Source organism: Mustela nigripes, chromosome 1, assembly GCF_022355385.1.
Source record: "Mustela nigripes isolate SB6536 chromosome 1, MUSNIG.SB6536, whole genome shotgun sequence".
NCBI classification, from domain to species: domain Eukaryota; kingdom Metazoa; phylum Chordata; class Mammalia; order Carnivora; family Mustelidae; genus Mustela; species Mustela nigripes.
This window is the reverse complement of record NC_081557.1, coordinates 41,116,272-41,131,586: the sequence shown is the minus strand read 5'-3', so window position 1 is coordinate 41,131,586 and position 15,315 is coordinate 41,116,272. Positions and strand designations below refer to the sequence as shown.

At 37.3% G+C, this 15,315-nt stretch overlaps 1 protein-coding gene across 2 annotated transcripts in view; it reads right to left on the bottom strand.

Annotated features, from left to right (window-relative positions):
- The window catches only part of SBF2 (SET binding factor 2), a 474,622-nt gene that overhangs the window by 52,116 nt on the left and 407,191 nt on the right, over positions 1-15,315 (bottom strand). For both annotated transcript variants that reach the window (XM_059408436.1, XM_059408445.1), the window contains exons 19-25: positions 11,953-12,215; positions 9,523-9,695; positions 8,630-8,703; positions 6,922-7,117; positions 3,954-4,081; positions 2,348-2,523; positions 278-423 (exon numbers count right to left, since the gene is read on the bottom strand). In XM_059408436.1, coding sequence (XP_059264419.1) covers positions 278-423; positions 2,348-2,523; positions 3,954-4,081; positions 6,922-7,117; positions 8,630-8,703; positions 9,523-9,695; positions 11,953-12,215 — 1,156 coding nt within the window. The remainder of the gene's footprint in view (positions 1-277; positions 424-2,347; positions 2,524-3,953; positions 4,082-6,921; positions 7,118-8,629; positions 8,704-9,522; positions 9,696-11,952; positions 12,216-15,315) is intronic.

The following is a 15,315-nucleotide window of genomic DNA, read 5'->3' as shown; positions in this document are numbered from 1 at the left end:
CCCTTTGATGAGACCCATGTAACAATGGCCAATGAGCTCTGTGGATTTAGTAAGAGAGAAGCATAATTCAGCAAAACCTTTTCTGAACAATGGAATTTGGGAAAATAACTCCCCCCCACCTATTTTGAGAAGCTGGTAAGTGCCCTCCACTCTTCTTATGAGATCTAGGTTCTTGTGAGTCAAAGTTTAAGGACAACTACATCCGAGATTCTTATTCTTACTCATAAGAGGAAAGAATAAAACCAATTCATGAAGGAAAAAAGGAGTTCTCACATACCTGATATATCATCTTCTTCATTCCATCCAGGACGATTCACTCTCTCTTCCACAATTGTCCCTGTCCTCCTCTTCAATAAATACTGCCGCCCAATTGTCATTTTCCCTGCCCTTTTGGCACCTTTCACAATTGTTTTTGAGAAGGTGCTGTAAGTCATAAAACCAAAGAGGCCATCAATTTAATATGAGGACATCATTTACATTTTTTGACACCTACACAGCTCAACTTACTCCTTTTCTACACTCACAGCTACTAGGATTATGGAGCCCTTCAGTAAGTCTCTCCTTTTTAGATCATTTTGTATATGGCAGAGACTAATTTCCTATAAAACACTGTTATCATCAGGACAGCTGAAGGCAAAAAGTGCAAGAACCCAGAGTAGCACATAAGCTACTTATTCCAAATCTAAACTCAGTTGGACTTTTGGTCAAACATGCCCCTTAATGTACTCTGGTTACCCATGCCACCTCCTCCACCAGCTCCCACAAACTGCTGGTAGAAGTCCTCCTTCATGGAAGCTGTCTGCTCCACTCTCTACTAATTCAAACTCTTTCTACTAACTCATAGGCTTTTCTTTGAGATCATGTAAGAATTATATTTAGCATGTGTAAGTATGTATGTGTGGTGTCCTGCCTTCTGACACTGTAAACCTTTACATACTCAAGACAATTCTGAGTTGTTTTAAATCTTAAAATTGCGATATCTATCTTGTAGCTGGACAGATTAAGCTTGATACAGAAAACGTTGATTTTATGTGTGTGTGTGTGTGTGTATTTCCTCCCACAGTCCATAGATTCTAAACATAAAATGCCATAAAACCTTCATATCTTCCATAGAGGGTTGGAATAAGAGATGTCACAGGCTCCCCTGTGACTCCATCCTGCAAAGACAAGATGTCTGGCTCGCTGCTGTAAATGCCTAGGAAGCTGCTCATGTTTCAGTGTATCATTTCTGGATCTCCATGGGCCCCTTCACTTACCAGGGAACTATGGTACAGGTGGTCAGCTATGCAATTTAGTAATGACACACTGTCTGGAACCTCAACTCTTCTATAACCTCCAGCATACCCCATTTCTAGCAAAGAAAAGGGCTCTTCTCCTAAGTCTGCAGAATACTCCCTAATACGTAATTTGTACTGGCAGATGCCCAAATTCTAAGTGATTAATAGTGAATGAACTGAGCTTTTGGCCCCTATATTTTATTACTAATTGAAGATAAATTTTAAGCAATTGTTATTTTGTAATAACCGAAATGCAAAAGTTTCAACATAAATTACTAAAAATTTTCAGAAAACAAGGGGTCCCACAAAGAAATAAGACAACTAAATGCAATGTTTGATCCTGGAATGGATCCTGTACTAGGCAGAAAAAAAAAATAGCTATAAAGGATTATCAGCAATTTGAACAAGGACGCTGGATTAGATATAAGTTATGTACCAATTCAATTTCCTGGTTATATACCATGGTTTGTTCTTAGAAAATACGTATCAATATATTTAAGGATAAAGGAGTATTATGTATATAATTCAAATGGTTTAGAAAAAAGACATATGTGAGAGAAAATGATTAAAAAATGGAGCAAAACATAAACAATTGTTGTATCTAGGTAAATGGTATATAGGAATTCTTTGTGTTATGTTGCAGCTTTTCTGTAAATTTGAAACTAAACCAAAACAAAAAGTTACAGAAAAAGAAAAAACAAAGGCTACCATCTCTAGATCAAGGCAAAACTGTCTACTAGGTCTGGATATCAAAGAAAACTGAAGGGCCTGCTCAAAGCCAGTTAGAAAGGAATCAAGATGGGAAAAGGGGGGAACAGAGTTTCACATTCAAAAAAATACATTATGAGCAATGGACATATTGGTCAAAGCCTCTTATAGCATTTAGTTTTTGAAACTTGCTCCACACATCAATGCTACTGCTCCATAACTTTCCGAGCTATGTCCAATGGGCTTCACAGGATGGCAAACAAAAACAGCAGTCACGTATACACTGACACAAAGGAGAGGTCACTTCCCCCGTCGGGGAGTTATGGAAAGGCTGAAATGAAGAAACTTGACTGTCTTCTTACCGGAAGGATGTGTTCTTTTCCTTCTGTTTGGGTAAAATTATTTGTGGGGTAGTTTGTCCAGCAGCAAAAGCAAAGGTGGTGAAAATGGACTGAGGATAACGGAACTTCATTAGCTGTTTCTTAAAGATCTCTACTACCTCTGGACTCACTTCTTCATCAAATGCTACTTTAATCAACTAGAAAGAAAAGAGAGAAAATACCTCAGGATTAATTAAGGATTTCCAGATAACATCCTCCCAAGTTATTGAAATACCAGAAAGTTAATACTAAATGGCAGAAATCCAGAGGTTGAGGGGACCTTGGATATCATGTAATATAATTTTTTATTTAAAAAAAGGGCTCAAAAATTTTTTTTTAAAAAGGGCTCAGAAAGGTATACTTGCATAGATGGTTCACTGGCAAGGAAAATCATGTATCTTGAAGTTGGGTTTCTTTAAGACTACCTTTTCTATGATGGGATAGAGAAATTAACTTATAGTGTCTGAATTAGGAAACATGTCTTTCTTTTTTTTCAACTATTGGCTCTAGATAGGGAAGGAAGCTTCTTCTTACCCAGAATTACTATAAATCTAGTAAGAAAAAGTCTGCTTAACTAGAATCCTAAGCAAGATAGCAGGCAATATTCCAGTTTAGAGTCCTCTGGCAGGTAGACCAGTGAAGAAATCCCTGGGTGGTCCCTGCCCCCAGGTGATGGGGAGTAGGTCTGGAGCCTAGAGATCAGTAGCCTCACATTTCACACAATGAGCACATGGAGGTCCTAGGGGTGGCTGGAAGAAATGCAGCAAGAAATGGCGCCCTCAAAAATCTGAGAAGTCAGAGACAAGGCATAAAAATAGGAAGAGCAAAATTTTATAGACTAAGAACTGTTAAAAAGGAAAATCTAAAAGAAGATCACTCTTCCCATGTCTGCTTTTATCAGTAATTCCACAAGTTCTGATATGTTTAAAGCTCCCTAGAAAATCCTCTGCTTAATTAAAAGCTATTTAGTTAGTACCAATAGTACTTTAGCTCTGACTATAATTCTTAAGAGTTTTATCTCTTCCACAGAAGTGCCATAGGGCATTTCCTTCTGAAACAGGTGCCAAGAGAATTGTTTTCTCTCTAAAGCCTTTATCAAACACAAAGGTATGACTTGGCAGAGAACAAGAGCCAACTGTATGTGTCTGAATTTCTAAGATCACTTATTATTGACAGATACCTGTTGGTACTCAGTTGGCCAAGGGGTTCAGTAAGTGAGGGATTAAATACAGAATGATTCGGGTTTACTCAGTTGAAGATTACCCTCTCAGACCCTCTGATCCTCATCCTCTAACGTCTGAGTCCATTACCACAGAAAGTAGCCACATCGTTTGTAGAAAACTCTTAAATAGTAGAGAAATGGTGGCTCCCTTTAAAAAAATTTTTTTTGGAAAGATTTTATTTATTTGACAGACAGAGATCACAAGTGGCAGAGAGGCAGGCAGAGGGAGGGGAAAAGCAGGCTCCTTGCTGAGCAGAGAGCTCAGCACAAGGCTGGATCCCAGGACCCTGGGATCATGACCTGAGCCGAAGGCAGAGGCTTTAACCCACTGAGCCATCCAGGTTCCCTGGCTCCCTTTCTTAATACCTGAAAAGATGCTGATGTAATCTGTAGTCCCTCTTGCATGTTCTGCTGCAGCTGGTTCTGCATGGTAATCTTCTTCTCCTTGGTGATGGAGGCAATAGGAAAACTCCGCACAACTGTCTGCTCACCAACTACAGGAAAGAAGGACACAGACTCAGCAACAGCACTTTATTGCTTATTTATAGAATCCCTGCTTCTCATTTTATCAGCCTCTGCTAACAAAATGTATCAGGAGAGGCTGATGCCCAGGAATGCAGTGAGAAAATGCCATGATTCCAGAATCACATTCATTGATTTTATTGCATGTCAATTCACTCCTGAGACATGATCCTTTCCTGGAGTGAATGAACCATCCCAGTCTGCTCACCTTCATTCTTTCTACTTCTCCGAACGGCTGTGTGCCACACCAGATCACCTGGTTTAAGGCAATCTTAAAGATTTTTAATTTTAAAGGCATCCATGACATTTAATGTAAGTATAAAGCAAAAGAGAAAAGATTTTTAAAATGTGTTTCCATATATGATAAAAGGTGCTGTATCATGTATTTGTGCCTTCAGAAGATACAGGACTAAGTGTAGGCTGAAGAGTTTTAAAAATTTAAATATTAAAGCAAGGAAGGGAAAATGTAAATAATTATCAACTACTAGAGGTTGTGAAGATGCAAGTCTAGAAAATAAGTAATACATGCAAAGCCTCACTTGGAAAATTCAAAGATGCCCATGGGAGAGGAGAGTCACATGCTGAATATAACATGTCATTAGCTCCTAAGTTTGAGGGAACAGAGATTTAAATATTTCAGAAAGGGAGAAGATTTCTGCGAGCTAGATGGCTAGAGAATGATTCCTGGAGGAAGTGAGAGGGAAGGTGAGGTTTGAAGAGAGCGTAGGCTTAGATCTGAAGAGGGGGAGAGAAGGGAAATTCAGGCAGTGGTACAAGTGAAAGACCAGGAACAGCAATGAGCAAGGCGCCTTGGCTAGTGAGGCAGATGGGTGAGAACTGAACTAGGTTTATGAGTTCACCCATACATCTACTTATCATCATCAGAATTTCTCATTTCCTGGATCTATCAACTCCTAACCTAGAAAATTCTGATTATCCTCTTATGCTGAGCTCATATCCAGAGGCTAAACTAAATTAGGATGTATACAGAATTTATACAGAATTTAGTCCTAGGATGTATCAAACAACCTATACTTATACAATACACATAAAATTATCAGATTTCTAGGTGTCACTAAAGGAGATATTTTAAATTAGAAATTTAAAAAGAGAAACAAAAGAGGCAATAAGAAGGCTTTCTCTGATTAAAAATAGGTTCCCTAAAATGCAAAATTAATCCCAAAATTGACAGGAAAAAACAAGAGAACAATATAAGCCTTTATACTAAGTATGGTTTTGATTTTTTAAAAGGAAATAAACAACTTAAGTGACCAAATATCTTATATATTTATATCCCCAGAATATATGTTTGTGGCCACTAAGCTCACAAGCCACAGTACAAAAGAAATTTTAAGTATAGATATTTAGTTTCTTTTAAAATTACATTTGCTTTCAAATACAAATATAATTTATGTGTGGTGATATGGCAGGAGAGGGCTGAATAATTTTGCTCCATTTTCTCTCTTTTCCAAATGAATACAACTATGTCCATAGATTCATTTTGTTTATTAAATTTTATGAGATTTTAAAAAATTACATGGTAAGTACTCTTTTATGAATAAGACAATAAACCATCTTGATTCTATCCAACAGAGGAATTACGCAACTGTGAGATTTTAAGAATACTACATTTTATACACCTAAAGTCCACTAACAAAATGTACAGCACATATAGTACATCTCATCAAATGTTACTGATTGAAAAATTGCAGATGAGGAAGGAACTTAGTGACCATTTATCTCAATGGTTCTCAATCCTTACTATGTATTAGAACCACTTCTGGGGCTTAAAAACGCACAGATGCCTGGGTCTTTCCATTCCTAGAATCCTATTCCAGGTATTAATTCAACTGTGTGAGGGTTGGGCCCAGATTGGTAGTTCTTTTTTTTAAGCTTTCTGACAATTCAAATATGTAGTCAAGGCTGAGAACCACCGAATTATCACCAATCAAGCCCAATACCCTAGTTTTATAAAAGGGGAAACTAAAACTTGGAAGAGAGGTCAGGGGACTTAAGATATCACAATTAGCCAACAGCAGTCTGAATCTGAGCTTCTTATTTAGAGAGCAACAGCTCTAGCCCGAATGTTTTACGCTTTTCCCATCAACCAAAAGAGTTTAGAGATTACAGTGATTTTAAAAAGATAATTCAGACTTGATAGGGCATGCTATTCCTTTCTAATATGGAAGAGTACACAGAGTAGTAGAATATGGAAATAGAAGTTGAGGGAGTTTAGTGAATGAAGTTGTCTGCCAAAAGGGAAATGAGGTTAGTTGAAATGTGACAAGAAGAAGTGGGGTTAGTTAGTGCTGTACAACCCTGTGATGCTTAGCGTATCTTTCCACAAAAGGAATCATTTGTCTGGAAGACCTGAACCTCGCAGTTAACTACGAACCTTGCAGTTAACTATGCGACTCAGAAAGGTGGGACAAATCGGCAGGAGACCTCGTTAGCAGCTTTATACTGTGAATATCCCTAAGTCACAATATACTGCCTCATGAAATTCTGATTGTTTCAGTGAATAAACCTCATAAAATTCTGATTGTTTCAGTGAATAAACCTCATGAAATTATGATTGTTTCAGTGAATGAACCCTTGATGTACTGTTTAGAAGATACCCTTGGTTCTTTAAATAAGACTTTAAAATCCAAATAATCATTAGCTTTGACAGACAAAGGATTCTAAAAACTACTTGGTGACAATAGGCTTTCTTTGAATTTGAAATGATCTGCAAATTACTGCACACAAATGGAATCAAAACCTCAAGCAGCACATGGATATCCATATTCTGATGGCATAATATGAGTCATACCTAGCTGATCATGGGGAGTCCCCCTGAAAAGAATTCTATATGTGGTAAGGAACAAGGCTCCTTCTGCTGGCAGGAGCTGAGGGCCTCCAAGAAGGCCTCCAGTAGCTTCTTCTCTTCCATCAGGGTCTAGCAGGACTCGAAGACCTTCACAGACGATTTCTTCTCCTGGCAGGAGAGCAGGCCTAAGAATCTTGGGCTAATAACAGAGAAAGTATTTCAAACACAAATCTTATGGGGTTTCTAACACTTACACCAAAGTTATCTTTTCAGTTGCAGATCTAAAAAACCCAAGTCAGACTGCTTAAGTAGCCAAAACAAGAAAACAGATTAGGGAAGAGGCAGAAATGACGTTTTTGTATCCAAATGTGAAAAGATCCTTTGTTCATTTATTTATTTTTTTTAAGATTCTTTATTATTAACAGTAAAATCATTGGAAATTACTAAGATGTTTAAAAATATCTGTTCAATGGAACATTTTGCAACCATTACCTAGATCTGTATGTGTTAAAATACAAAGATATTAAGGGTACACTGTCAAGTAAAAAAAGGAAGCTGTAAACCAGTATGTATATTATAATTCCCTCTTTTTGGAAAAAGGAAAAATGGTGAGAATATGGACTAAACTGTTAAAGGTGGTACTATCATGGTTAAAGGCAGAGGTGAGGTAGAGTTGGAAAGACCATGGAGGACTTTTACCTTGTTTAATGTGTATTTCTTTAATAATTTAATTTTATACAAAGAACACTGTTACTTCTATAAACTTAAAAAAACAAATAATTAGAAAAACAGATGCATCTTTGAAAGGATCTGCCCTTCTTGGCCTTTATTGAAGATTAACACAAAAACTGGCCAAGTAATGAACATTTACACATCTTGGGAAATGTACAACCACCTGATACACTCCTCTGAAGATAACAGTGCTAGGAAAAAAAAAATCACCTCTCCTGAAGATCTAATACGCTTACTTTTTACTAAGCAATAAAAACTATATAAATCAGTTACTATTCTTTTTGTTGGCTCTAGGAAGCTCAGAGCTAAATGTAAAGCCAAAGTTATAATGATATTCAATTTCTCATAGAAATATCTTTCCTATCCATCTGCCTTCTAATTTTTCCTTTGAATTTATTTTTAATAGTTCTGTTATAGAGGTAAGTCCCGACACTAGTCCACAGACTGGTGCCAGATTAGCTGCAAAATATTCATCTGGGAGGCTTGTATTTGAAAGTATAGATTCTCAGACCAAGTCTCAGGGAACTCCAATTCAGGAGGCTGGGGTGGGGTTCAGGACTCTCAATTTTTAATAAACTTCCCAGATTCCCAGATGCTTGGGAGGTATGCTTACAATGTAAACAGATTCAGGAACCTGGTATTTTTATGGTAATTGCCTTAAGTCCTTTTTTTCTGGAAGTGGGCAGGGCATAAAATCTTGTCTTGGGCTTGGAAGTTAGAATGTTCATAATTTATGCCCTGCCTATAAAAATAGACTCAACAAGAGGCTATTATGGCTCCTTTGTTGAATCTACTATTCTCCTTCAGTATCTGTTTTATGAGGATCTACCTGGTAAACTCCTCTGAAAGTTTAATGTATCATTAAAAGTGGAGTCTCTGTAAAAGGTTAGGAGAAGGTGCTTTCTGGGGCACAAAAGTGTATTGTTGCTGTTTTTAAGAAGAGATGTTATAACCTGAAAGCATCAGTTGGAATAATTACCTTCTGTATAGGTGGGAGTCTTCTACTCTCTCGATGTACTGCTTCTAGGGTCTCAATGTGCATAGCTACAATTCCTAGGATAAGTCAGGGTATTCAAAATAAAGAGAACAAAATAAGCAGAATTAATATAAATTCTGAATGTTTTAGAATTAAAAACTAATCACAGTTTAGTGGTTCCTCAAAAAGTTAAACACAGAATTACCATATGATGTAGCAATTCCACTCCTAGGTACATACCTAAAAAATCAAAAATAAGCACTCAAACAAATACTTGTATGTGGATATTCATAGTAGCTAGAAGTCAGAAACAATCCAGATGTCCACCAACAGTTGAACGGATAAACAAAATGTGGTATATCCATACAATGGAATAGTATCTGGCCATAAAAATGAATGGCATTCTGATACCTCCTACAACATGGAAGAACTTAGAAAACATTATGCCAAGTGAAAGAAGCCAGACACAAAGGAACATATATTGTATGATTTAACTTATAAGAAATATCTAGAATAGGCAAATTCATAGAGATATAGAGCTTACCAGGGACTACAGAGATGGAGAACGGGGAGTTAGAGCTTAATGGGTAGAGTGTGTATTCAGTGATAAAAAAGTTTTTGGTAAAGGATAGTGGTAATGACTGCACAACACTGCGAATGTGATTAACATCAGTGAATTCTACACTTAAAATAGCTTCAAGTGGCAAATTTTACATTATATATATCTTACCATAATTTAGAAATATTAAAAAAATTAATCAGAACATAAAATGGCACACTAAACTACACAAAAGACAAGTATTGTAGGTGTTATGCTGAAAAAAATAGATCCCTAAAACAATTCTTACTCAATTATCTCCAATATTCTTTTTCTCTAATATCTGTAAGTTGGTTACCTGGTATCATGCAATGAAGGCTCTTGATGTGATCCTGAGTAACTCCACTCTCTGTGCAAACCTTGTCAATAAATCGGGTAATGAATCGCACAACAGAATTGGCGATGTCATTATTCTCTGAATCTTCAAACCCACTTTCTGTATCATAGCTCTCAGCTACGCTTCCTGCAATACTGAGAAAATCAAGGAAAGAAATCATGGTTAGTAATCAAATGTAACAAATGACTATTCTATCACCGTTAATTTTGACAGAAATTTAAATCTGCCTACATTAGGAGATTCTATTTGCCTACATTTGAAAGCTACTGTCGGGCATTGTCCTTTGGACCCAGACTTATTTTTGTAAGAAATACCTCTGTCATTCTCCTAAAAAGAAACTCAGGAACCACAGAAACTAAAGCAAAAACAGACTCTTTCATTTATTATCTGATACTTGAAACTTCTAAAAAAAAAAAACAAAACAAAACCAAAAACCTGTTCTCTCAAGTTAATTACCACACAGAACCAGACAAAGTAATATTGCTATCTTTGGCCTTTGAGAACTAGGAGACATGTTCCCTGGTAGGCGAAGTGAAAGAACTTTTCCCAGAAAATAGCATATTGTTTCAAATGGAAGAACCAAACTGTCCTGAGAGCCTTTCTGTTGCCAATATTTGTCTCTTTGAGTGAACCACAGCACTTTTAGACACTTTGAAGCCATCAGTCTTCTGTACATGATAAAATCATGCAACAGAAGGGAATGAATTTGAAATAATGGATGTGAAAGCGCAATCCCTGTCTTTGCTGCTTATTCAGTTTCCACTGTTCGACAAACACTCTGGCCTCCTATGCCTTCTTTTAGACTGCTCATCATGGAAAAGACTCATTTGTTTGTTCTAAACTACTTAGTTCTCTTTCCTCCAAATCCAACTACATTAGCTGAATCAGTCTTAAGGTAAAGCTAAACCGTGAATATGGCCTCACACCATCCCAGAGCATTAAAGGACTTAAGTGTCTTAGCCATTCACTACATAGACTTTCAAGGAGCTTGGTCATCTATAGTTTGAAGCAATGAAGGCCTAGGCTATATTGTTCACATAAAATAACTTCTCTGTAGGAGGAAATAAGAGACCTGTGCAGTTGACTGCATAGTGTAAAAGGCTGACTTTAAAACAACAAAAAATTGTTTAGCCTGGAAGACTAGAAGCTCTCGGGTATTCTTTTTTTTTTTTTTTTAATAATTTTTTTTATGAAGTGGTGATGCAACATGGGGGCTTAAGTGGGTAGGAGAAGAATAAATGAAAGCTCTCGGGTATTCTTGACAAAAATAAAGTATCTGGGATAGAGAGATTGAGAGGTTGGGGTCAGAGATGTGGGCTGTGGATGAGTTTCTAAGAGAGTATAAAGTGTGTGGAAAGGGGACTGAGAATGGGGGAGAAGAGAAGCTGCCTGAAAGAGCCTGAGAAGGATTTATAAGAGTTAGAAGAACTACCAGCATGTTAGAGTATCACTGAAGACCTAAGAGGTTAGAACATCACTTCTGTTGGGTAAGCAGTTCATGAATTCATTCATTTCATCATATGTTCAACCAACTACTTATTGGGTATGTACTACATGCAAAGAGCTGGGGGTACAGCAATGAATGAGTTATACAATAAGCAAATATACGAAAACAAATCAGGTTGTGGAAAGTGCCATGAAAGAAAAAAAATGCAAGGTAGGACAAAGAATGATGCCTGTGCAACTTAAGATAGGGAAGTCAGGAAGACCTCTCTAGGTAGATGGCACTTGAGCAGAGAATTAAGTGAAGTGAGGGAGTGATTCTTGTGACTGTTTCAGGGAGTCTATTCCAGATTGTGGGAAGAAATACCAAGACCCTGAGGTGGTATTATGTTTAGAGTGTTTGAGGATTAGCATTAGCAGGGAGACCAGTTTTCTTGACAGAAGAATGACAGGAAATAAAGTCAGAGCAGTCGTCAAGAGCCAAATCCTGTTAGGTCTTGTAGTCCATCATTCTTAATGGCACTGGAAGTCCATGTCGGGTCGGGAGCAAGGTACGGTTGTGGACATGATTACAGACAAATGCAATGCACACACTGAAAAAAGGAGGGCCCAGAAACAAAAAGTTACTAATGAATTTGTAATTTTCCAGAGTGCTCTCTGTAAATTGCTATGGCAGAAAGTAACTGAAGGGCTTGATCAGTAGTGGGTGAGACAGCTGAAAAAATTAGGTCATGAAAGAAGAGAGACTGTGGGAGGTGGTTACGAACAATCAGATGAAGTGAAGGTCTTTTATATGAAGTTGGAAAAAAAAAAAAAGAGTTGAGCAGCTCTGCAGGTAAGGCAAATGCTTAAAATTTTGAAATACGTATAGCAATATTTGCCCCAAATACTTTATTTAGTCTGTTAAGCGAAGAACAGGAGGGTCTCTGGATGTGCGCTTTTTGGTACCTGTTCGTGACAATGCTGTTGCTTCCACTCTCCCAGTCTCCTGGTGCCGACGTTCTCAGGAGCTTGTTTTTACTCGTATCCAGTGGAACTAGCAGGTTGACCATGAGGTTTGCGAAATGAATGGCCTGACTGAAAACAGTGCTTTCCTCACGCTGCACCAGCTCCTGCTGAGTTGCTTTGCTCAGAGAAGGCCAAAGGCGTAGCTGCTCAGCTGCCAGGTCCATTGCTGTCTTCTCCTGATTCCGGTCATCTGGAAGCTTCTCCTAAAAAAATGAAGCAAAACAATGTAAATCCATGACCCAGGTTTCACAAATCATGGAACATGTTTCAATTACCCATCTATTAAATACCCATGTCACCAAAAAAAAGAGAAAGAAAATATAAACAATAACAACAGAACAAAATCAACTCTTCTTTTTCCTGCCATGTCCAGCTGGACTTCAGTGGAACAATGTGCTAAATCCAAGGAAGTAGCAGCAAAGCCTTTTACTTCGAACATTTCATTGCATTTATTTATCTCTATGGCCCTGTTCCTTTCAAACAGCTAGTTATAATAAACTGTCGACGGGAAAAATGCATAAATGAATGTAGGTCCAGTAGTATTTACTAATATTCTGATATGTTTCTTCTCTTCTGTTCTTTGGGAGGAGAAGACAGAATGACAAAAGTCACAAAAAAATAGAGCTAGATATCCTGGTAAATGTGGGAGTCAAATACTATCAGGACATAGGTATAACAATGGAGTCTATTTTATTTTATTTCATTTTTTAAAAAGATTTTATTTATTTGGGAGAGAGAGAGTGAGAGACAGCATGAGAGGGGAGAAAATCAGAGAGAGAAGCAGACTCCCTACAGAGCTGGGAGCCCGATGTGGGACTCAATCCCAGGACTCCGGGATCATGACCTGAGCCGAAGGCAGCCACTCAACCAACTGTGCCACCCAGGCCCCCATTTATTTTATTTTTTATCAAGTTTTAAATTTTATTTTTATTTATGTATTTATATTTTATTTGGGCCGAGAATTTTTTTGGCATATTTTTAAAACATTATCGATTTTTATTTAAATTCAATTAATATATAATGTATTATTGGTTTCAGAGGTAGAGGTCCGTGATTCATCAGTCTTACATAGTACCCAGTGCACTACATCATTTGCCTTCCTTAATGTCCACCACCCAGTTACCCTATGCCCGGACTCCCCTCCCCTCCAGCAATCTCAGTTCATTTCCTATGCTTAAGAGTCTCTTACAGTTTGTCTCCCTCTCTGATTTCATCTTGTTTTATTTTTTCTTCTCTTCCCCTATGATCTTGTTTTGTTTTTTAAATTCCAAATGTAAGAGAGATCATATGATAGTTGTCTTTCTCTGACTGACTTATTTCCCTTAGCATAATACCCTCTAGTTCCATCCATGTTGTTACAAATGGCAAGGTTTCATTTTTTTGGTAGCTGAGTAGTCTTCCAGGGTGTATATACACCACATCGTTATTCATTCATCTGTCAGTGGACATCTGGGCTCTTTCCATAGTTGGGCTTTTGAAGTCCACTGACCTTTAAAACTCCAGGTTTTAAGCCCTGCTGGTTGCAAGAACTCATGAAATTTGGACCCTCTTACTTTCTAAGCCAAATGCTATAGGAATTTGTTTTCCCCATGCACTCCCCTGTGTGCTAGGTAATATCTCACTCTCCTATGCAACTGTGGCTCCCTCCATACTGCAGTGGCCATGAACTGTTTCTCTCCCAAACCTCATCTCTGCACTTCCTACGTTCTTTGACATGGCCTCTTCTCTATCTTAGGTTGAGGAGTTGGTTTTGCCAGTCTTCAGAATGATTTCTGGGATATTTAGGATAGCTGGATAGTTACCTAGCTGTATCTATGGGATAAGGCAAGCCTATGACCCTCCTACTCTGCTGCCATCTTCTCAAAATCCTTATTTATTTATTTATTTGTTTGTTTGTTTATTTATTTGACATATGATGTATTATAAGCCCCAGGGGTACAGGTCTGTGAATCAGCAGGTTTATACACTTCACAGCACTCACCATAGCACATACCATCCCCAATGCTCAAAATCCTTTTTTCTGAGTCTGACAATAGGATTTTATTTTTATTTTTTAAAAAGGTTTTATTTGTTTATTTGACAGAGAGAGAATGAGATCACAAGTAGGCGGGGGGGGGGGGGGGGGGGCTCTCTGCTCAGCAGAGAGCAGCTGTGGGCAGGCCCCTGGGATCAAGACCTGAGCTGAAAGCAGACATTTAACGCATTGAGCCACCCAGGTGCCCCTGACAATAGAAATTTTCTTTTTAATTTTTTAATTTTTTTATTAACATGTAATGTATTATTAGCCCCAGGGGTACAGGTCTGGTTTATACACTTCATAGCACTTCATAGCACTCACCATAGTACATACCTTCCCCAATGTCCATAACCCACTCCCCCCAACCCTCAGTTTGCTTTGTGAGATTAAGAGTCTTTTATGGTTTGACAACAGGATTTTGAAGAGGAGTTTCTTAGTAGGCTGAAATGCTAAGAAAAGCTAGTATACTAGTTTTACTTGTCTCTAATCTAGGTATCATTGAGAGACTTCTTTAGAAGAAAGGACAGAGAAGCAGTGACGTGTTTGCTCTACAAATGCTTTTGAGATATATCAATGTTAGCTTTATATCTGCTTTAAAAAACTATCAAAAGCACCACACTAGCCCAAATATTTCTGGAGCATGACCTCAAACTAATTTGCATCTGTTACAGTTACCCATTACCCAAGTGTATTTGGAAATACCCAAGTGTATCTGTTTTGAAAGAAAAGTCTGAGTTTTACATTAAATTAAGTAAATAATTCACACTAACAGTGTATAATAATAATTTCGAATACAAGATAAATGTCAGATAGTGGTATTTTTTAAATTAAAGTTTCCATTTTTATCATTGTCAAGAATAGACAATATTTAAAATTACAGGAGACACAGAAATATTTGAATAGTACTATGTAGTTCTAAATTCATTCATCTCACATAATATAAAGTCAATTTAAAATAGCAGTTGAGGCAAGATGCTAAACCAACTAAGCCACCCAGATGCCTGATTTTATTATCTTAAAATATTTTTGTGATATTTTTCTTAAGTATAATTCATGCTGATAAAATATATGGAAACATTTTTCTCCAAAAGGAGAAATAGATTTATTGCTGACATACTTTCAAGAACTATTGAATTTTATATTTATTTCAGAGTCATTTTGTTTTGTTTTTGTTTATTTTGTTCAAATTCAATTAATTACTATAGGATATACTATTAGTTTCAGAGGTAGAGTTTAGTGACTCATCAGTTACATATCATACATAGAACTCATTACATCAAGTGCCC